Source organism: Pituophis catenifer, unplaced genomic scaffold, assembly GCF_029215685.1.
Source record: "Pituophis catenifer annectens isolate HBS135680 unplaced genomic scaffold, rPitCat1.0.hap2 SCAF_1, whole genome shotgun sequence".
In the NCBI taxonomy this organism is placed as follows: Eukaryota; Metazoa; Chordata; class Lepidosauria; order Squamata; family Colubridae; genus Pituophis; species Pituophis catenifer.
Window position 1 is genome coordinate 115,312,149 of NW_027256881.1, and position 22,175 is coordinate 115,334,323.

Sequence of the window (22,175 nt, forward strand, 5' to 3'; positions counted from 1 at the left end):
CCGGTGAAACTTAATAACCTCATTTGCTCAAGAAGGCAAGAATCACATGGCCCACATTTTGTTTCTAGCCTTCTTCATTATTTGTCCAGAGTATTTGTGTCTTTTCTTGTAACTACTTCTCTTTTCCTGATTATATTTTCTATCAGCTTTTAACTTATCTTTATTCCTTTTTTAAAAAAATTTCCTTAGCCTTATCTCATCCTTGGTTTAGAGTTCTTACAGGAAATTCATCCATGTAAATCAGTATCATGTCCTCTACACTACTGGTATTTCTGACTAAAAGTTGATACTTAACTAAAGAAAAATGAATAATGACAGATTTCTGATATATTTGTTTTAAATTTATTTATTTATTTATTGTTTATATTTATATACCACCCTTCTCCCGAAGGACTCGGGGCGGTGAACAGCCAACAAATAAAACACAAGAAATACAAAATTTAAAAACAGTATTAAAATCCAATTAAATTAATTTGGCCCACAATTAAAAACACCCCTGTATTAAGACCCGTAATTAAACAATTTAAAAATTAAACAATTTAAAAGAGTTAGGCCAGCCTGGCTTGCTGGAATAAAAATGTCTTTAGGGAATATATAACCTTACCCTCAAGGTTTTATGGCAAACATCAGGACCATCACTAAAACTATGATCATTTATGATTTCATGAGCAGGTATAACCAAAACCTGATTGGGGAAAGGGGCAATATTGGCCACTCTGAATCTGCCCAGGATTTCTTGGCTTGGTGATAACAGTATTATCTCACGTGATAGTTAGGCCCAACACATTTAAGTAGTTATACATGTTTTTGGTTATTTTTATTGTTTTTTTTTTAACTCTAATTGTTAGCCACCCAGAGTCATGTATATGAGATCGGCAGTCTATAAAGTCATTAAATAAAGTTATACATTGGACTTTGTTTTTGACTTGGTGCAGTTATGCAAAAATATGGGTATGCTACAGAAAGTATTTGTTTCTTGTAGTCGGGTCATTTTAGATGAGATTGACTGAAACCCAAGATCTTTGCAGGGGAAAGAGACTAATTTAGTTGGTTCACCCCACTTGCCAGATGGATCTAGATGGATTCTGATAAGCTCTTGGGAACCTTCCCAGCAATTTAACAGGCAATTTGTTATTTGCTAGGTTAACCACAAGAAGTAACTTGTCTTGATGTGATTGTTCTTGAATAATTTCTTACTGTTTGCTGATACTGGGTGGCTCCTTGGAACTCCAGGGGAAGAAATAGAGGGCTGGTGGAGAAATGCAAAAAGTGGATTTGAGTGAGCATGTGTGTGAACCCAAGATTAGGCTTCTGATGAGGTCATAAGGGAAACGGTGCATTTCTTATTACATCAGCTGGCTTCAGAAGTAGTCACTTTCCGGGCTACCAACTTCTTTTTAGCAAGAAATGAGCAAGTAGATTTCATGCCATTTTACACTGCATTTTTCATATTTTTGAGGTTACTTGGATTTTCTTTCTTACGGATAAAGAGGAGAGGGCTGTTTTTCCTGATGGTTGGTGCGAGAATGGCAGTGCTCCTTTGAAGGAGGTGACACCATTGGATTTGAGAGTGGTACATTATTTCTTCAAAAGGCCCTCCCTGTATCCAGCCACATTTGACAACTTTCAGTATCCAATCTTCCTTAAATAAGAACAATTATTGAGAAGGTATAAAAGTAAAAGAGGTGAATTGTCTGGACCACTTTCACTTGGGGTTCTAGTCTAGCCCGAGATGGAAACTCTGCCGACTGTGTTGGTTGGGTCTGAATTAAGGCACTGAACACTCCTCCTGGTTCTACTGAATCTGGCCTTTGATGCCGTTATTCATGGTTTCTTTTTGGATCACCTGCAAAAGCTGGGATTTAGAGGCACTATTCTACAATGGTTTTTCTCCTTACTTATTGGATAGTTCCAGTCAGTGGCTATAAGGGAAGAGAGGCTGAGTTATTGACTCTTCTGTTGGGTGCTGTAAGACTCTATTCTTTCTCCCTTATTTTTTAATATCTACAGTCTGTTGCTAGTATGATGAGATTGTTGTATTATTATTAATTTTAATATTGGTTTTGTTAAGTTACACTATAAATGCTTCCATGTTGGTATTTTCATTTCTAATAGGCCAGTTCTCTCGACTAACAGGAAAGGTACTTTGAGAAGAAGATTAGTTCAGTTTAGGACTCCAATATGTATTTTGTGCTACTTAGTGTTATAGGTAGGATTACACAACCATTTTACTTAGGGTTAATAGGTACAGGTTTTTATATTTAGAGGGAATTACACAAAATATGATATTTTAGAATTGTAAAGCAACCCTTGTTGCTGTTTGGTTTATGTAGATATCATTATTATGAAGCTGTATACTCTCAAAGAGATTGGGATGCAAATGTGTGGCTCCTGATACAAAAATTGGAATAATGCATCTAATTCTAATACATTGAAATTAACTTTAATGCTTGAATTTTTGTCCTGCAGTAGGCAAGAAGAATGGCGAACAGCAAAGGGAGAAGAAGAAATAAGAACATACAGAGCAGAAGAGAGAAGAAAACACATTATAAGTCATGTTCCTAGAGAAAATAAGATACCATCTTTGCCCAAAGTAAGCAGTGTACTCTTGACAGTAATGTAGAGTACAGGTAATCCTTGATTTATGACCACAATTGAGCCCAAAATTTCTGATGCTAAGCAAGACAGGTTTTAAGTGAATTTTGTCCCATTTTACTACCTTTCTTGCCACCGTTAAGTGAATCACTGCAGTTGTTAAGTTAGTGAATCTGGCTTCCCCATTGACTTTGCTAGTCAGATGGTCGCAAAAAATGATCATATGACCCCAGGAACTGCAACTGTCATATAAATGAGTCAGTTACTAAGCATCTGATTTTTGATCATGTGATCATAAGGATGCTGCAGTGGTTATAAGTGTGAAAAACGGTCATAAGTAACTTTTTTCAGTGCCATTGTGTCTTTGAATGATCACTAAATGAATGGTTGTAAATCGAGGATTACCTGTATCATAAACTTGAAAGCAAACAGGCTGGATGTGCCCAGAGCAATTTCTGCTCTGCACAAATTGCTGCTCAGTCCTGCTACCACCCCAGCTGAGCCCAGTGAGCAACACTTAGCAGATGGGGCTCCACTGCCCGGCTGTGCTCACTTTGCTTCAACTCTTCCCACAGGCTTATCCCTCCCACCCCTGCCTTTTGATTTCCCTGCATTCTTCCATTGCTGCTCTCTGCTGCACCTCACTGACCTTCACTGTCTTCTTTCTCCTGCTTCCTTCTCCATGTGCATCCATGCCCCAGGAGCACATGGCAAGTCTGGCAGGGTGACAGAGCCTTGTCTGCCAAAGGCAGCTCGCCTGACCTAGCCATGGAGGAGGCAGGAAGACAGTGCAGGTCGCAACCGAAAGGCAGAGAGAGCAGGAAGATAGGGTGGGGGGAGTTGAAGCACACGGTGTGCTTGTAAATGCATGCCACAGCCATAATTGTGAAGACCAGTTCCATTCATTAAGTGCCATCATAATGGTGACTGAACAAATGGTTATTAAGAGAGAACAACCTATAGTAGGAGGGTGCTTCTGCCCTTTGTGAAAACCTTTTTCATGTGTTACTGGTTTGCATCTCTTTAGTTAATTAATAGAAGCTGGGGATTTTCAAATTGTGATCCACAGAGTTGAGAGTTCATAAGAACTTGATGAGATTCCCTGAAAGAACAAGGGCAGAAGGAATAAAAAGTTCAGTTGAATATAGTTTTCTAGCATGAGGACTTTTCTGTTTGATCAGGGGTTCCAGGAATTTTCTTTTCTTTTAATTAACAAGTACTTCAACCTGAAAAATGATGAAAGACCCTGAATAGCTCTTTAGGATTTAAACATCTTTGCTGTCAGGTTGGAGGAAAAAACCCTTCAATCACCTGCAGTATCATTTTCATTTTCATTTATAGTTAAAGTTTAAGAAACGGACGAACTATCTGAAACAATAGAAAGTTATAAAATGTTCTACAATCATAGCACTAGTAGGGTGGGTTTAATTGTACAAAGAATTCATCTCATAAGTATTTTTATATATTTTTGCAGATATTTATTAAGTTATATTTGCATTTTTGGTTTTTTGGCGTTGTTAGTGAATTCTAATCAGCGGCCATTCAGATTATAATATTAATGTCGGAAGGTATAAGGAAGAGCAGATTTAGTTTATCTAAAGGCTTTTTATTTCCACTGGTGAGCTGTACCTCTGTACTGTTTCACAGAGGTTTTTCATGGTCCTGATTAATGATCATTTTGTGTGTTTCTAGAACCATTCCCATGATCATGTGTTGGATGTTGGTGATTCGAAAAAGCAACAGGCCAACCAACATAACTATCGAACCAGATATGCCTTAGAGGAAACTGTCAGGCCAAATGAAGAGAATGAAAATGGAAGCAGTTCCTCAGAGGTAAGAGGAACTTATATTGTGCTTCATTTTAAATGAAAACGAACATGACTATTCATTGAATTCTGATACGGTAGATCAGGCTTTCCCAAGCTGAGATGTTCCTCTCTTTGGGAGCTGCATAGAATCCAGGAAGGTGGGAATATTTTTATTTTTTATGTTTTTATTAAAATTAAACTTTATTGTATTGTTTTCATTGCCCATTTTGGTGTCTGGATTTTTAGGGGAGTGTATACATTGAAATTACATCGCAGGGATATTTATTAACAGAAAGTTTAGGAACTCCTACCCTAGGTTTTTTGCATGCAAAATCATTCATAATTCCTGAGGTTACTTGACTCTCCTTTCTTAAAAACAAAAATGCGTGTTTTTCCTAGATTTTTCATATAACACATGTTAAATGCAACTTAACTTTTTCAGGAAGAACTTTTTAGTAAATGTTTAGAGACACTTTGTTTTCCTAATACTATGCATGGAAAATCTGACTTTCTTTAGCAGAGAGTTATTTATTGATCATATAACTGGCCAAGCAGTTATGATGATTTAAACTAAAAATATTGTACTAAAGAAGCAAATACCAAATGACATGAAAGAGAACTCAGCAATCACACATAATATGAAAATTCCAGTACTATGGAACCTTCTACTGCAGGTTCAAAAACAGTGTAGGAAGTGTTTCTCCTGAAATGGGCATTTTATTTGTTTCATGTTATAACCAAACCCTTGCTGTTTACAGTATGTTATACCCAGATTTATACCAAAGAAGGCAGCCTTTCCGATACTCTGGTTCCAAACCACTTCAGCTTTTCTATATTAATTACATTTGGAAATAAATTATATAAACTAATTATCTGTTGTGAGTCTGTGGGTAATAATTAAAGAGCCAGTGTTTGGTTAGATCTTAGTTTTCAAGAAAGTTGTTTAATGGTTACTTTTTTAAAATAAACTTATCATGGTCAATTTTACTGTATTTTTTGTTTTGTGAGTCATCCAAAGTGGCATCAAAATTGAGTGAAATGAAGTCACTGAATTAACTGGATTCTTAATCAGAAGTACTTAGTTCATTTATTAAAGAAATTAGAAGTACTTCATTACTTTTAAAGAAAATCTTAGCATGACAGAAGAAATGTCTAAATATTATATTGTTCTTAGGAAGGAGAAATTGTTGTTGCCAGTGGTGGAACATCAGAAGATGAAAGAAAAGCATGGCATAGTGATGGTAGTTCTAGGTAAGTGACTGAATGTCAGGGACTATGCTGTTTAAACTTAAATGGGAGATTTAAGTGGTAAGATATGTTAATTGTTCCGATTCATAAAATATACTTTGAGTAAAAAATGTAAAACAAGGAGTTTAAGAAACCTTTATGGAAGAAAGAATCCAGTAAAAAACAAAAAACCATACATGTACAGGGATCTTTCAGTCACATTCCTGTCTTCCTCGAAGATAGGAGGCTCCTTTGGAATGACCTTCTGTCAGATAGGAAAGGCCACCATTAAACTCTCTCCTGAATATCTATCTCTCTAGGACTTAGTGTTGATATATCATTACATTTTCATTCATCACATTGAAAAATACAGGCAGTTCCCAGGTTAAAAATGTCTTAAGAATGTTTAAAACAACCCTGAGATACAAACAGACCACCCATTACTAAAAATGGTGTATAGCAGAGGTGGGCAATTGTGGCTCTTTTACAACCTGTGGACTTAAACTCCCAGAATTCCTGAGACAGCCAAGCTGTATCAGGAATTCTGGGAGTTGAAGTCCACAGGTTGTAAAAGAGCCACAATTGCCCATCCCTGGTGTACAATGTTTTTTCATGAATAAATGAAACACTGAAACCACACGTTTTCAAGAACCACTGAAATGGTGCGTTTTTAATATACAGCCTATTTTTAATAGTTTCTTTGGTAACTGATTTTAGTGGGAACACTAGCAACTACCTATTAAATAGCAACATTTGGACTTTGCAAAAAGGTTTGTGGAAATTTGCTAGTGGCTCTTTTTTCCTTTAATTTTTTTACATTTGTTTTGTCAGACAGCGGGCTTGAACACATTTTTTTTTAAGGGGAAAACGTCTTCTCTGCTTATATTACAGCCTGCTTTTTCACATTCATCTTTGCTTTAAAAAAAACAGTATGCCATATAATTTAAACATTTCTTGTACAGGTCCGTGACCATAATAAAGATTGAATGAAAAAAATGTTTTCTTTTTGACAATACTGACTTCAAAATTCCCTTCTTGGGAGTATAGTGGTAATAAATAATTAGAGCATCTGTGGAGTTTAGGAGCATCAAATTAACATTTTATTATTAGGTAATTTTTGTTTTGATGATTTTAGTTCTGGCCCACCTGGTTTTATGCTTCCATTTATACCTTATGGTTCTGTATGAAGTTGCAAGTAACATTTGTTCAGTGCTTTTCATCTACATGCATTCTAATTCCAGAAGTACTAAGGCAAAAATTACTTGTTTCATCCTAGTATGGTTAGCTAGTTTTTCAGTAACATATTGAAACATACTTTTTCTGATGGATATTAAATTTATGTACTGATTAATTATTTCACTTCTAGTGACTATTCCAGTGATTACTCGGACTGGACAGCAGATGCTGGAATTAATTTACAACCACCAAAGAAAGTTCCTAAAATTAAGACCAAGAAAGTAGAGAGCAGTTCAGAAGATGAAGAGGGTCCTGAAAAACAGAGACAAAAACAAATCAGAAAAGAAAGGAAAAAAGGTATTGAAGATAAAGATGGTCCATCATCTCCAAAGAAAAGGAAACCGAAAGAAAGGAAACAAAAGGTTGTACTATAATTATAAAATACTTCTTTTCAATAATGCTTATTCCTCACATGTGAATTATACTTTTAATTATCCAGATAGCTAATATATTAAAATTACAAGTTAAGGAGTCTACATTTTGCAAGATCTTTGATTCAAAGTTTGCCTATAAGGGAAGGTGTGTGAAGTTTGTTAATATGCTCTTTTATTCTATTCATGAACTAGCAAAGTTCCTCCATATATCTCTTTCCCTCGATATAGTTCTCTCAAAATGAACTCTTGTCCTCTTTATTGAAAGAAAGAAAATAGTAAATAATAATAGCACTTAGACTTATATACCGCTTCACAGTGTTTTACAGCCCTCTCTAAGCGGTTTAGAGTCAGCATACTGCCCCCAACAATTTGGGTCCTCATGCTTAGTTATTAGTGCTTAGTTATTAGTCAATTAACATGAAGGATGCTGACATTTTTATCAAATGCTTAACACTTTTCACATGTGATGGGCATATTTATTTATTTTACTAATAGAAAATTGATTGTGATGCTTTAATATGCATGAGTCTCATGCATACCTTCCTTCCTATTCCAGTATGACTGCAATGAAAAATTAAACATACCTTTCATTTTCATTATATGATGTAGCTGATAATTGTATTGGAATAGGAAATAGAAATATGCAGATCTGAGTTTTGTTCCTGTATTGTGAATTCAAATGATTTTGAGAACACTAAGCTTAAGCAAACCTTAAAATTGCATAACAAGTTCTAGAGTTTAATGTAGATATAATGTGCATATTTCTTTATAGAGGTTGGCTATGGGAGTGCTAACTGAAAATGGCTTAACATTAGAAGAGTGGCTTCCTTCAGTGTGGATTACAGATCCTGTTCCTCGACGATGTCCTTTTGTACCACAAATGGGAGATGAGGTACTTATTTTTTTCTTTCATTTTTATACATCACTTTTAGCTGCAAATTCATCTTCAGTTTATTAAAGTGCCAAGTAAGAATCACTTTCCCTCTTTGTCAAATACTTTAGAGTAGTTTTTTTTTAAAAAAAATCCTGAAATAAGACAGAATTTGATGGTCATTTTAAAATAAAAAGGTATCAAGTTCTTTGTGCAAAGGTTTGTGCTATAGTTATATCTCCCCCTATTTTTGAAACACAAGAGTCATGAATTAATGGCACTGTTAACATAGTAGCTGTTCACTAATTCATTTTGTAGTCTCATTTGAAGAGGAAACTAGTTATTTGTTCCTTAATTTAGGTTTTTCTATTTCTTTTACATCTACACCATTTTCCTTCCTCTGTTACTTATTTTCCTTAAAAACAAGCTGTTTTCCCTCTCATTTATTTCATTCTGCATCTTTTTTGCCTTTTTTTTTTTTTTTGGTCTGTCGGATGGTCCCATGGAATATCTCTCCTGCAAGTACTGGACAGAAAAGTAGAGTAAGAATTATAGAATTATCATTTGGTTGGCATCATGACCTGTGAGCAAGGAAACCTAGGTTCAGGTCTACCCTTGGCTGGATGACTTGGGCCACTCCCAGTCTCTAAGCTTGAACTACCTCACAACATTGTTATTGTGGGGAAAATGAAGAGAAATCTCAGAATGAACTACCTTGAGTTTCTTGTGAAAAAGTTGGCTATAAATTAAAGAACGAATTATGAATAAGAAGAATTGCCAAGAAGGAGGTGGCAGCTTTTTGTACTCCTGCAAAGAGACTCTGAGTTGTCTTTCTGTTGAATGTAAGAAATAGTAGGGAGCCATAGGCAATCATTGCTAAATCTGGTAATTTCAGTTGAAATGGTGACCTGAGGAAGACTCAATTCATATATCCTAGGCCGGTGATGGGGAATCTATTGCACACGTGCCAGAGGTGGCACTCAGAGTCCTCTCTGTGGGCATGCATGCCGTTGCTAGCTGGTCTTCCAAGTACCATTGTGCGCATGTGCGCCGGCCAGCTGCTCTCTTCTGGGTTCCAGCACGCACATGCACATCTGCCAGATGGTCTTTGAAGACCAGTATGCATGCTGAAACCCGGAAGAGAACAGCTGGCTGGTGAACATGCATGCCAGACTAGCTGTCCGGTACGCGCACTCCAGTTTCAGCACTCAGTGCCGAAAAGGTTAACTATCACTGTCCTAGGCACTTTCCACATTGATTAGGCAAGACTGCACCTTTGAAAAGTGAGTGCCTTTTTGAAAACTTGCCATAACATTAACAATATTGAGAAATGGCAATGCTCCAAGTTTTAAACACAAACTTAATTAATTGTATCAGCCACCGGAGACTTCCAGTAATCATGGCCAACTGACCAGTCTAAGTTTCTTCCAGACCAAAGCTTCTTCAACTACTACCCTTTGTTTTTATGACTTACGAAGTATCTTTGATAGTGAAATATAAGGACAGAAAGTTGTGGCTTTATTTTATTACTTTGAAATAATATATAGCTTTCGATTGTTTTGTTGTGAGTTTAAACTTTCCGATTTTTATGAATTCTCATTGGCCAGGATTAACTGATTTGTAAAAAATCTATTCTTTGACCACAAGAGGGAGCGAAGAGGATTAAAAATGTTTTTAAAGAAAAGTTTAGTGTTTTTAAATGGATGTTTAAAAAGTGTTTTTCCCTTTAAGGTTAAAGAATCTAAAAGAATAGAGTGAATTTTGTTAATATAAATGATGACTGTCTACAAAGATGAATAAGTGTAAAAAGAAATATTACTTTCCACAACAAGGAAAAAGAAAAATAGAGGTGGTTAAATTGATTGCCTCATCAAAAGAAGAGAATATATCTAATTTTGTTTTTATATGGAAATTACTTCTGGATTTTGTGCTTGTGATAAAAAAAAAAAAACATTTTGGCTTTGCTGATTAGATAGGTTTGTTGTTATAGAAATGGCTAGTATATACTACGTGTATACTACAATTTGGAAACATTTTCATTAGATGTATTTGTATTTGTATTTGTATATGTATATGTGAGTGATGACTTGGAGCCAAGGAAGAAGACACACTATTTTTTCATCCTTGCATGTAGCTCTAATTATTGTAAAATATGACAATCAACCCTTGTGATCAGTCAGTGGTCACAAATTAGATTAATTTTCTTTCAGATGTTTTGTATGGTAATAAACATAATACATTGTAAAAACCATGTAAGTACAAAATGCTCAGACAATTGAATGTTGGTTAATTTACAGTAACTACTGTATGTTATATTATTAATGAAAATGTGCCATAAATGTGCTGCTCTAAACTAAACAAAGCTTCAAATAATTCTTTTTAACAAAAGATATTTTCTTAAAATGCTATTGAGGATTATAACATTCTAAAAGTTAATTGGCAACAGGTTACTATTTTTAATTGAAAGATTGAAAAATAACTGGTTTTGGTGAATACTTTCATTTAGAGTTCTTTTCGATTTATAGGTATTTCATGCATTAACTCTGATATTTAATTTCTGAAGGTTTACTATTTCCGGCAAGGTCATGAAGCATATGTTCTAATGGCAAAGAAAAACAAAATATATAGCATTAATCCTAAAAAACAGCCATGGCATAAGATGGAGTTACGGGTATGTGTCCTCCTTGCTCTTTCCTTTTTACATTCTTTATATATATAAAGTTCAGATCTTATAGGTTCTTACTTGGGAATAAATCCTACTAAACTAAGATTTGACAGATGGATACCCTATATCAGGGGTTTCAAACTCAGTTTCATTGAGGGCCATATCAGGGTTGTGTTTGACCGGGGGGGGGGGCAGGTAAATGTCACTCAGGTCAGGAACGCCTGTGGCAGCCTGAGCATTCTACCAGTGAAAATGGGTTCCCAAGCTTCGTTTTCAGCCTGGATGGCCTCCTGCAACCCTCTACCAGTGAAAACGGAGCTCTAGAGGGTTGCCTACAGCCCACCTGAGCTCCGTTTTCGCTGGGAGAGGCAACATGGGCCACCCTGTTTCCAGGGCGGTCCTGTGGGCCAGATCTAAGTACTTTGCAAGGCGGATCTGGCCCCCGGGCCTTGAGTTTGACACCCCTGCTCTACATAGTTTCAGCCTTTAAATCTAGCTATATGTATACTTCCATATACAGTCCACTGCATTTAATGGTAATTATTTTATCATGTTTAAAAGGTCAGATAGTAAGATACTAGGCCTATTACAAGTGTACAAGAGTTACAAATCATCCTCATTTACTGACCATTTTCAATGGCCACTCTTGCAACAGCACTGAATAGGTGGCAGTTATGACGACTTTGTACTTCCCATTGCTGTGGTCACGTGATCGCAATTTGCAATCTTCCATGCTGGCTTCCCACAAGCAAAGTCAATAGGGAAGCCAGCAGGAAGTCAGACATTGTGGTCATATGAGGTCCTCACTTAATGTCCTGCATGATCCTCATTAAATGATGGCAACAAGCAGCATGCCAAGTTACAGAAATAGAGGATACAGATTATTTTAGGAACATTTTTGAAAACTGTTACTTTAGAAACTGTATAGAGGCTATTTGTTTCCTATATACTTTGTCTTATGCGAGTACTAATTAAAAACAATGTGAAAAAAGATTAGTGTTCTATTCGATTATACTCTCTGGGGCTGCCAGATAGAGAGATAGAAAGTGAATTTCAGTCACACTGCTAATATAATTTGGCATGCCTTGCTATATATTACCGAAGCATTGCAAACAGTCAGCAACATCTGTCACAGATGTATTTACAGTTGGGGTGGTGGTGCAACATATTAACTGACTGGCTGCTAAAATTTAATTTAATTTAATTTAATTTAATTTAATTTTATATACCGCCCTTCTCCCTGAGGATCCAGGGCGGTGTACAGCCAAAATAAGAACATAGAATACAAATATTAAAAAAACAGTTAAAAATATATATAAATTTGGCCCAGAATTTAAGAAATCACAAACCGATTAAAAGAATTTAAAAAATTTCTTCTTAAGCCAGCCCAAATCCCCAAAGGTTACAATTTCTGCTTGGTGGATGAAAATATTAGTGGGGGGAGGGGGACAATTAGTGCTGCTATCCAGAAGAGAACCCTTTCCTATTGACCTGCATTTATGTGTGATAAAACTTTTAACTTCACAAAAAAGAGGTAATTTTGAGTCATAGGCTGACTATTGCACAGTGAAGGATTTTTTAAAAAAAATAGCTGAAATATGAAAAAGATGAAGACCTTCAGAAAAAGGCCACATACAAGTTCAAGCATGATATTGTAGCAAAATACAACATGGGCCACATAAAAATATACAAGATCATAAGCAGTGCACATACTATATAGAAGTTTTGTCCAAATTAGCCTCCATTCTGCATATGCAGCATCTGATGTTCACATATGTGGTCTCACGCTTGTTAAATATACAAGTAGTCCTTGAGCAGGTGATAAATAGAATTCCATAGAATTTTGAAGTTAGGCAAGCTTGATATGGCTTTTAGTTATCATCTGGCTCCTCTTTATACATGTGGAGAACTGGATCTTGTACCTCAATCAAGCCTCTCCCTTAATTAATAGATTATAATTTGGTTCTCCTACTAGGACAGTGCCTCTTACTTGTCTATTTTCAGGCATGGCTGGTTTGAGTGTTTTTTAAAATAGAATATTAAGTTGGAGACTCCCAGCTAGTCTTAAACTGAAAAAGAGTGGGTTGAAATGGCCAAGTTTCTATTTAAAACTATAAGTAGATTTGTGTGTGATTGTGCTTTGTGATTATGTGTAATTGTGCATGTGTATGTATCATAAGGCAGTGCTATCAGCATCAGTTATATGTGCAACCTAAATAGAAGAATTAATTCTCCTAAATAACCTCTCAGCCCTTATTTAGAGAGGGGAAGTTTTCTGGCAGGAGGGAACTTTTATTTTAACATTAAACAGGGAGCAAAGTTGAAAAGTAAAAGGATGGGATAGAGTGGTGAATCTTTTGTTCTAGTTATACGCTGGACTGCATTTTTAAAAAACTAGATCAAAAGAGAAACCATACCTGAAATAAACAGTATGGGGGGGGGATTGCCTTAGGTAGATAACATATATTCAGCAATACTGATAGTCAGAGAACCAGCACTGAGTACAAGCAAGCGTTGAGTCCCTTGCAGAATTCTTATTTGCTTTCTGAAGTCTTTCACCCACAGCTTTCAGATCTGGAATGGCTCCCTCAATAGCTCATATGCAAAATGACTTGCTGACTCGTTCCAAGACTTATTCCATTCAGCCTAAGCCAGTGATGGCTAACCTTTTCCTGACTGAGTGCTCAAAGCGTGCGCGCAAATGTGTGCAAGGATGCCCGAATCCCCAAAAGGCAATGCATGCACGTCCCCATGCATGCCCTCTGCGCATGCACGGCAGAGACCCAAAGACCAGTTGACCAACAGGAGGCGCACGCGCATGTGCTGAAGAGCTGGACTGGGTCGATGGCTCGTGTGCCCACAGAGAGGGCGCTTTATGCCACCTCTGGCACGCGTGCCATAGGTTCGCCATCACGGGCCTAAACCAAAGCTAAGAAACATTCTCTCTTGTATTAGGTAGAAAGACAGAAAAGATTATACTCTAATTTTGAGACTGAAGACAGCACTGCAGTTAGATCCCCTGGAATATCATGGAATACTTGTAATAAGTATATTTGGCCTCATTTGTTTAAAAAAAGTGTTTCATCCTAATCATGGAAAATTTTGCATATACTTATAAGGAAGCTGTTCATAGACTATCCTGCTTCAATTTATATGTATTATATTTAGGTACCATTTTATGTCTGATTAGGTTTTAAGCAAAGTTATAGTGATGTTATCATACACAATGATCAGCCTCCTAGTATGGGAGGATAGAACATACTGTTCACCAGTTGCTCTTGCTCTATTAGTTGTTTGGTTTTTCTGTTTAATTCAGAGGTGTAAATTATATGTATCTCTTCTTTTTCTCTCCCCTTCTTTTTTTTTTCACCTGAAAATCATGGTAAATTACTATCAATATTTTTATTTTTGTTTAAGGAACAAGAGCTGATGAAAATAGTTGGAATAAAATACGAAGTTGGGTTGCCTACACTTTGCTGCCTTAAACTTGCTTTTCTTGACCCTGATACGGGTAAATTGACAGGAGGATCATTTACAATGAAGTAAGAAAAATCCATGATCATATATACAATTTTATTTATGTGTCTCTTTGTCTTTCTCTCTCACCCCCTCTCCCACATATACACCTTTGCACATTTTATCCATATTCAAAATAAAATGTGTTTCTAAAATTAATCTCACTTAATGAGCTTAAATAGTAGATTTGGATGGTAAATTTGGAGATTTGAGAATATCTAATTACATAAGGAGAGTTTCCATTCCTCTGCTTCCTCCCCTCCATCCCCCAATGCTTTCAACTCCCCAGGATAGATTTGGGAAACAGACTGGGAAGAGAATCTGATCTCGCTATGATAGTTAAATGGGATAAACATTTTATTATCTATTTAAGTTAACCACATGGTGTCCAGAATACTCCTAAATCAGGGGTGTCAAACTCGATTTCATTGAGGGTCGGATCAGCATTGCAGTTGTCCTCCAGGGGGAGCAGGGATGTGGCTGGGATGGTCATGGCCGACTGGGTGTGGCCCAGGTGTGTGGCCAGCTTAACGTAGCTCATGAAGGGGGTGCCTATGGGGGCCTGGAGGGGTTAGGAAGGGAATCCAGGGGTCTGCAGTGGGTGGGAGTCTTGTCTCACGGGATGAGGTGAGGCAAGGCAGGGGGCTGGGCTGCTACAGCCAGTGCCTTCAGCTGCTTTCAGCGCCACTCGGTTTCCCACCTCACCCCCACCAGGCTGGTCTGTCTAGTGGGGGGGATTGCCTTCCACCTTCACTGCGCCATGAAAGGGGATTGACCATCCCCCAAGCCCCCCCACTGTCAAAGCAAATCCGGGGAGCTGCACTGCAATAGACCGACGAAAAGTGCAGCTTTTGTCTGAAGGAGGTGGAGGAGCAGGGAGTAGAAAGACGGAAAGTGGCCAAGTGATAAGTGCCCTGCTGGCCAGGCACCGAAGCGCCTGCCGGTATGGCGTGGGCCAGGCTGAAGCGATGTGGGCCAGCCCCTTACAGTTTCCAGGACGGCTGCACGGGCCAGATCTGACCTCATTGCAGGCAGGATTCAGGCCTTGAGTTTGACACCCCTGTCCTAAATGGTTCCAGGTATCCCCACATTTAATAAAAAATATTTTTATTTTCATTTAAAATGCTGAAGTCTTGTATAATCTCAGGTGAAATTACTGAAATCTTTGAAGGGTCAGGATGGGATCATTTTGGGGAGCAGGAGACAGCACCTAAAAATATTGCCAAGCCCTCAGTTTAGCATAGACAGAATTGGATACAGGCAATTACTGATTGAGCATAGAAGTGTAATTGAAGCATTGTTTATTAAAGCAAATGTCTAAAATGTGCTTTAAGAAGCTTTATTTGATTGTAATTATTATGCCTATCTCCTAATACAGAGGGAACTCTCAGCAGGATGGATTTCTGTTCTTCCTGCAGCCCTCAATATTCCTGCTTTGGGGGATGAAAATCTCTGAAATGACAGAATTTTCCATTCTTGCATGACTAGACATGTCTCCTTGTACAACATTAGACTTCACCTACAGAACTTTTCCCTAATAGTTGACCATCTTTATGCTGAAAATGTATAACTGAGGATAGAATTAGAATAATAGCTGCTTGAGAACTCAGGTTTGTGACTGATCAGGGAAAGGATAATAGGCAGAAAAAGCCATTATTCTTATCTAGAGTTGATACCTATAGACAAGAAAATCTTGCTGGGGAAAAAACTGGCTGCTAGCCAAATTTTGGATGAGAAATGATAGATGGTAAAAAGTTAGCTATAGTTTTTCCTTTCATCCCCCACCCCCAAGAAAACAATAAATTTAGCTGCTTTTCATTGAACCTTTACTATCAAACATATGCTTTAGTCTCTAATGGTTGAGATTGTTCCACTATTTCTTGATGTCTCTTTGAATGTTCTCCAAACTATTTGTTATGATAGGTAACACATTTTTCATACTATTTCATATGAATTATATCTAGGTATCATGATATGCCAGATGTGATAGATTTTCTAGTCTTAAGACAGCAGTTTGATGATGCAAAGCACAGAAGATGGAATATAGGTAGGTGCTCTAGAATACATTTCAGTAATTTCATGGTCAAAATTCCCTGTTATTTCGGTAGAATGTATGATAAATACCCTTTTGTCATGTGTTTGGATCCTCACAATCTTCCATTAAAAATCCTTGCTATTTTAAGAAATGCTTGCCATAAGAATTTTCATTATATTCCCAAATGAATAATATTTTTGTTTCCAGTTGTAGTTCTTAGATTAGAAATAGCAGGCTGTTGCCATACATATCTGGTCTCAACTGTCCAAATTCCCAGTCCTGGCTAACACAGAAGCAAACATGCTCTGGAACCGTAGAAGTACGGTTTATTCAGGCCAGAGCCCTGACACAAATTGAGTAAGTAACAGTAGCAGTCCTTTGTAAAGGGAGCTACCGCCTCCCAGCGCTTTTTGTAGGCGGGACCATGCCCTTCAGCCCCACCCACTCAATCACCATCCAGTGTCGGCATCCAGTTCCTTTACAGCAGGCAACTCGGTCATTTCCCATCATCTGGTGCCCCGATCCGTAATGGCCTCCATAACCTGGCACGTAGGCCGCTGCCTCTCCATTACGTCATTGCATTTGGCACCGGCAAGATGGGTTCCGGGAGGCCGCTGGTCAGCTGCGCATGCGATAACACCGCCATTGCCGCCATGGCTGCCAGATCATGCTGCACCTGGTAGAAGCCGAAGCTGTCCCAACTGGTTGAAGCCGAAGCTGTCCCCTTGTAGCCATCCGAGCTGCCGCCTGGCAAGCTGCCATTTGGCTGTTCCTGCCACATATACTACTATATAAGTAGTATAAATGTGTAATATTTTCAGACATAAAATTTTATAGTATTCAGATTTCACTGTCATTGGAGACCTCACTTAGCTTTCTTCTTTCTCCTTACTCCTTTACTCTCTCATACTGAAAAATCATTCAGCCAGTTAAAAAACTTGTTTTTTAAAAATTAATTCCATAAGGTTTTGATATTTAAATCTGGTCACAACATGACAATAGGTTATTTGAGGGACAACCCTTTCTCTATTACATTTACCCATTCCATCAGGTTGAGCAGGATGGGTATCCTATCTACTAAGGAGTTTCATCTGGCAGGATCTTTTTTGCAGTGGCCCCCACCCTTTGGAACATCACCCTATGAGGTTGGCCCCATTTCTGTTGTTCTTCTGGAAAAAATCTTATGTGATTTCTTCATGAATGGTTCACAGTGTTCAATTTAGTTTTACATTTCTTTATTTGAGTTGGTTTTACCTTTATTTATATTTCATTAACAAATAAAATCCTAACCTTGTTAAATCAAAGAAAAAAAATAGGACTCTTGGATATTTTAAAAAACTTTGAAAACCCAAGTTAATAAATCAAAAGTAGAAGTACACATGCTTGAAAATATTACACAGAATTAAAATAGTGTTTTTTATAGCATATAGTATACTGACTAGTAGGACTATATTATTATCTTTCTGTATAAGCACAAAATATCAATGGGGAAATTGATATTCAATCAGATACTTGTATGGTTGCAAAATAAAGCTATATAATGGCAAAATAATTAAGTATGAATTCTCCATTGGTGCTGTTCATCTGTCTTGTTGATGCTAAAATTATACCCCAAACAAATTATTGTCAGTTTTTTTAAAATCTGTTTTACCTCTTTTACTTAGAGGTAAAGCTATTCTATTCCTTTGCATTTTAAATTATGAAAAAGGAGTATGGATGGTAGTCTCAACATGAAAAAAAGATTTCATAGTATCTTCTCTTCTATTTGTAGGCACCTGGTAGAAGCCACAAACATAAGAAAATGTCTCTAATGTATAATTCATGTTGCAGAACAGTGTCATGGCATAGGCACAGTCAACCTCAGTCCCAGAGATTCCTGTGCTTAGAAAATTTTCCTTGTTCGTTGAAATAATGTTTCTGGGCCAACTCAATTTACCTTTATAACGCATTTGAGTTTTTAATTGTATGAATCTTTGCTTGAAAGATTGCAGGCATTCTACATCTTCCTATTCATGCAATTGTTGTGAAACCTATATTAAAAATAGTAATGCATATAAAGATGGTTAATTTTCTAGCTTGGTATGCCTGTCCAGGTGATCGATTTAGATCAGTAATTGATGATGCATGGTGGTTCGGAACAATAGAAAGCCAAGAACCTCTTCAGCCTGATTATCCTGACAGCTTGTTTCAGTGCTACAATGTCTGGTTAGTATGTTGCCAATATAGCAATATTTAATTTCTCAGAGTTTTAAAATTCAAATGCATTTAATTGTAAACTGATGAATATCATTGTAATAATTGATATCTACTAGTTAAAATTAGGAAAATGTATTATCAATAAATATTTAGATAAATAATATTGTCCAAAATGCCTTTTTATCTTTTTTTCCTTGAAGTTGGGACAATGGAGATACTGAGAAAATGAGCCCATGGGATATGGAGCCTATACCAAACAACGGTATGTGCCTACCTTCTCCTAGATGTACATAAAGAGGATAAAGAACTTAATGTGTGAAGGTGTGATAATTTGGAAAGCTGATTTTTCTTTAAAAGAAGAGAGAACTAGTTTTAGTTAGTGAAATGATTGTGGGAAAATTAAGTAACTTCATTTTGTTTAATGCTTCTGGTTTTCAGGACTGTTGAGGTTCATTGGGCCAAAGTATTGTGAATTCTTTAGAAGCAGTAGGAAAAAAGTAATAATTTCAATTGTTAAGACCCTGTTTTGTTTGTTTAGATTAATATGATTCATAAATTGCCTAAAATGTGTGAAAACCCACATATAAATGGACTGGGCTTATTGGTTAAGCCAAAAATTCTGGTCCTGTATTGCTTTTATCTTCATAACATCATCTGATTATCCTCCCCAATTTAGTTGCTGGAAAATGATAAAGAATTGTTATGCTGCTATCGGTATAGTCTCTTCAGTTACAAAATTGTGAGGGAAGTTAGCTATCTACCTTGGTAAATATGACAAATGAAACATAGAAGCCTGTTCATAAATAGATCATTAATTAAAATAATTCCTACATTTTTATAGAAAGAATCCATAATTCAGTATCTCATGTGTAGAAGTATGGGAACTGTTGTTATAAAGGAACAGTGATTCATTATAGGTTCTAAAGAGTACTTTACATTATTTAAAGTTGGGAAATTTTGCTATTACCTTTCCGAACTACATTTCTTTTTTGTCTGCTATTGTTATCCTTCGGGCTATTAAGGGATCTCTTAATCAGAAATGATAAACTGAAAAAAAAAGCATAGTTTATTTTAATGCAGGGAGGGAGAGTCTCTAGCTTCAAGGCTACATACATCCTAAAATTCCCCTTTTCTGGTTTATGAGGTTCCCTTTAATAGGAACACCATTTTTCATGGCATAGATGTGGAATATCAACAATACAGTTTATTGCAATTTTGACTGGGAAAGCATGCAATTTTAATTGTTTTTATATCTCCATTTTTACTATATTGTAAGATCAGATTTGCCTTGGACAGCAAGATGTAGTCATGTAAATTTAATAAATAAATGCAATTTAATACATGGACTGTATTAATCTTTCCTTTTTAAAGGGTCATCTCCCACCTTTAACATGAAAATTTTTGATTATGAACATGAAAAGTTTTGATACGTTACTGGCAGAGGTTGGATAATACAGATGTATATGCTGAATGCATTTGTAATATTTCTATCACATGGCTATTATTGTTGAGATAATACTGTGCTCAGTATTAACGACATTGCATTTTCTTAATTGTTTACTTTTGCATTAACAATTACTATTACACCTCATGCTTTATTACAGCTGTGTTTCCGGAGGAACTTGGAACTAGTGTTCCTTTAACTAATACTGAAAGCAGATCTTTAATATACAAACCTCTGGATGGAGAATGGGGTTCCAGAACTCGTGATGATGAATGTGAAAGAATAATTTCAGGAATAAATCAACTGATGACTTTAGGTAATAATTTTAGTATGGCGGAAGCAACACACACACACACACACACACACACACACACACACACCCCTAAATGAATATTTTCGTACAAACACTTTCAAATCAAATTTAACTCCTGCTAATTTACATGGAGATATCCATATAGTTTTCTTGGCATTAGAAAGAAATGGTTTGCAATTCCTTTTTCCAAGATCTGTACCATGTCCCAATCTAACTTCATCCCTGGAAGTTTGTCCCATCCCAGGGATCTGCAACCTTAAACTCTCAAGAGCCATTTGGACCTGTTTCCCACAGAAAAGAAAACACCGGGAACCACAAAACCTGGGTGGGCATCGCCAATTTGATGTCACATGATACCCCCTAGCCACACCTACCCAGCCGTCTCTCCCTCCCCACCCCCCTGTATCTTTCTGTCTGCCCCAGCCACTTCTCCATTACCCACCGTCGCCCTTACCTTCTCAGGCCAGGCAAGGAGTGACTGGGAGGGGAGGGCAAGGGGCGGGGCCAGCCAGTGGTGGGATTACCCAATAGGCAGCCACAGCAGTTGGCCCAAAGAACTGCATGTGGCTCCAGAGCCGCAGGTTGCTAACACCTGTCCCATCCAATGCTAACACAACCAACTCTGCTAAGCCTTCTGGATCACCAAGGTTGGCTGAATATTGCCACCTCAGTGGGCAAGTAACTATTTTTCTTATATGAGATAGTTATAAAATCCAAATCTGGCTGTGTTTAATTCTCTTGTTGCTTTAACACACATACATTTGTTTATTTGTCAAAGCATTGTTTTACTGAAATCTAAGAACATTTTATTGTAGATATTGCTTCTGCTTTTGTGGCACCAGTGGATTTCCAGGCTTATCCAATGTACTGCACTGTTGTTGCGTACCCCACTGATCTCAGTACAATTAAGCAGAGATTGGAAAATAGATTTTACAGGTTTGTTCTAAAGTTCATTTTATTCAAATTTTGTTTATGCCACTTGTTTTATATGCATTAAACTATTATTGGTCTACAGCAGAGGTGTCAAACCTGATCGCATTGTGGGCCATATAGTGAGGTTTCGGGATTATTTTTGCCCTTGTGGAGCTGGGATGGATGTGGCCTATGTGAGCCGTATCTGGCCCGCGAGCCATGTGTTTGACACCCCTGGTCTACAGCATAGATTTATTACTACAATATTTGCCACACTATCATGTAGGGGTATTCTTGATCTTGTATTTAATTTTTCCCCATGTGATTTTGTTAGTATCCATTGATCTTAAAAGCAATGTTTTGAAACTGCTTAAAAGTTGATATTAGGAAGAAGGCTATTTCAGTGATTCTATTAAAGCAGGGTTGTCAAACTCGTGGCCCATGGGCCAGATGTGTCACGTGCTGGCCACATCCACCCCAGCTCCTCGAAGGGGGAAAAAGTCCCAATACGTCACGTGACGACACCATGACGACACAAGTTTGACACCCCTGTGTTAAAGCTTTGAATTTCATTCTTATGGAAGCCTGTTGCATTTCCTCCTCAATGACTTTCCAAAAATTGGTGAAGACCATAATTTTTATATCTGCTTTTTATTTGGTTTACCTCCCAAATGTCTTAGGTAGACTAACTTATATTGCCAGTTTATTATCCTGAAACTGGTTTTTGTGTTAAGGTTTAGTAAATAATGTTTTACTAAATGGTAAACAATGCTTTTAAATTGTAAAGTCTGATGATACAAAAATGATTGAATTAAAAAGTAGGCAGTGAAAGCTCTTGTTTTTTTTTTTATTTTTGGTGTTGTTGTTTTTTTGGATTTGATTTATATGCCGCCCTTCTCTGGAGACTCAGGGCGGCTTACAATGTGTTAAGCAATTTCTCTAACTTTATTTAGCAACCTAATGTCATTTACCTAAGAGACTTC

The 22,175-nt window shown here is 37.0% G+C and overlaps 1 protein-coding gene across 2 annotated transcripts in view; it reads left to right on the forward strand.

The window, feature by feature from the left end:
- Positions 1-22,175, forward strand: part of PHIP (pleckstrin homology domain interacting protein) — a 101,512-nt gene that overhangs the window by 55,162 nt on the left and 24,175 nt on the right. For both annotated transcript variants that reach the window (XM_070932892.1, XM_070932891.1), the window contains 12 exons: positions 2,470-2,593; positions 4,288-4,428; positions 5,578-5,654; positions 6,997-7,228; positions 8,013-8,132; positions 10,675-10,782; positions 14,194-14,318; positions 16,257-16,339; positions 18,421-18,532; positions 18,724-18,785; positions 20,128-20,283; positions 21,096-21,216. In XM_070932892.1, coding sequence (XP_070788993.1) covers positions 2,470-2,593; positions 4,288-4,428; positions 5,578-5,654; positions 6,997-7,228; positions 8,013-8,132; positions 10,675-10,782; positions 14,194-14,318; positions 16,257-16,339; positions 18,421-18,532; positions 18,724-18,785; positions 20,128-20,283; positions 21,096-21,216 — 1,461 coding nt within the window. The remainder of the gene's footprint in view (positions 1-2,469; positions 2,594-4,287; positions 4,429-5,577; positions 5,655-6,996; positions 7,229-8,012; positions 8,133-10,674; positions 10,783-14,193; positions 14,319-16,256; positions 16,340-18,420; positions 18,533-18,723; positions 18,786-20,127; positions 20,284-21,095; positions 21,217-22,175) is intronic.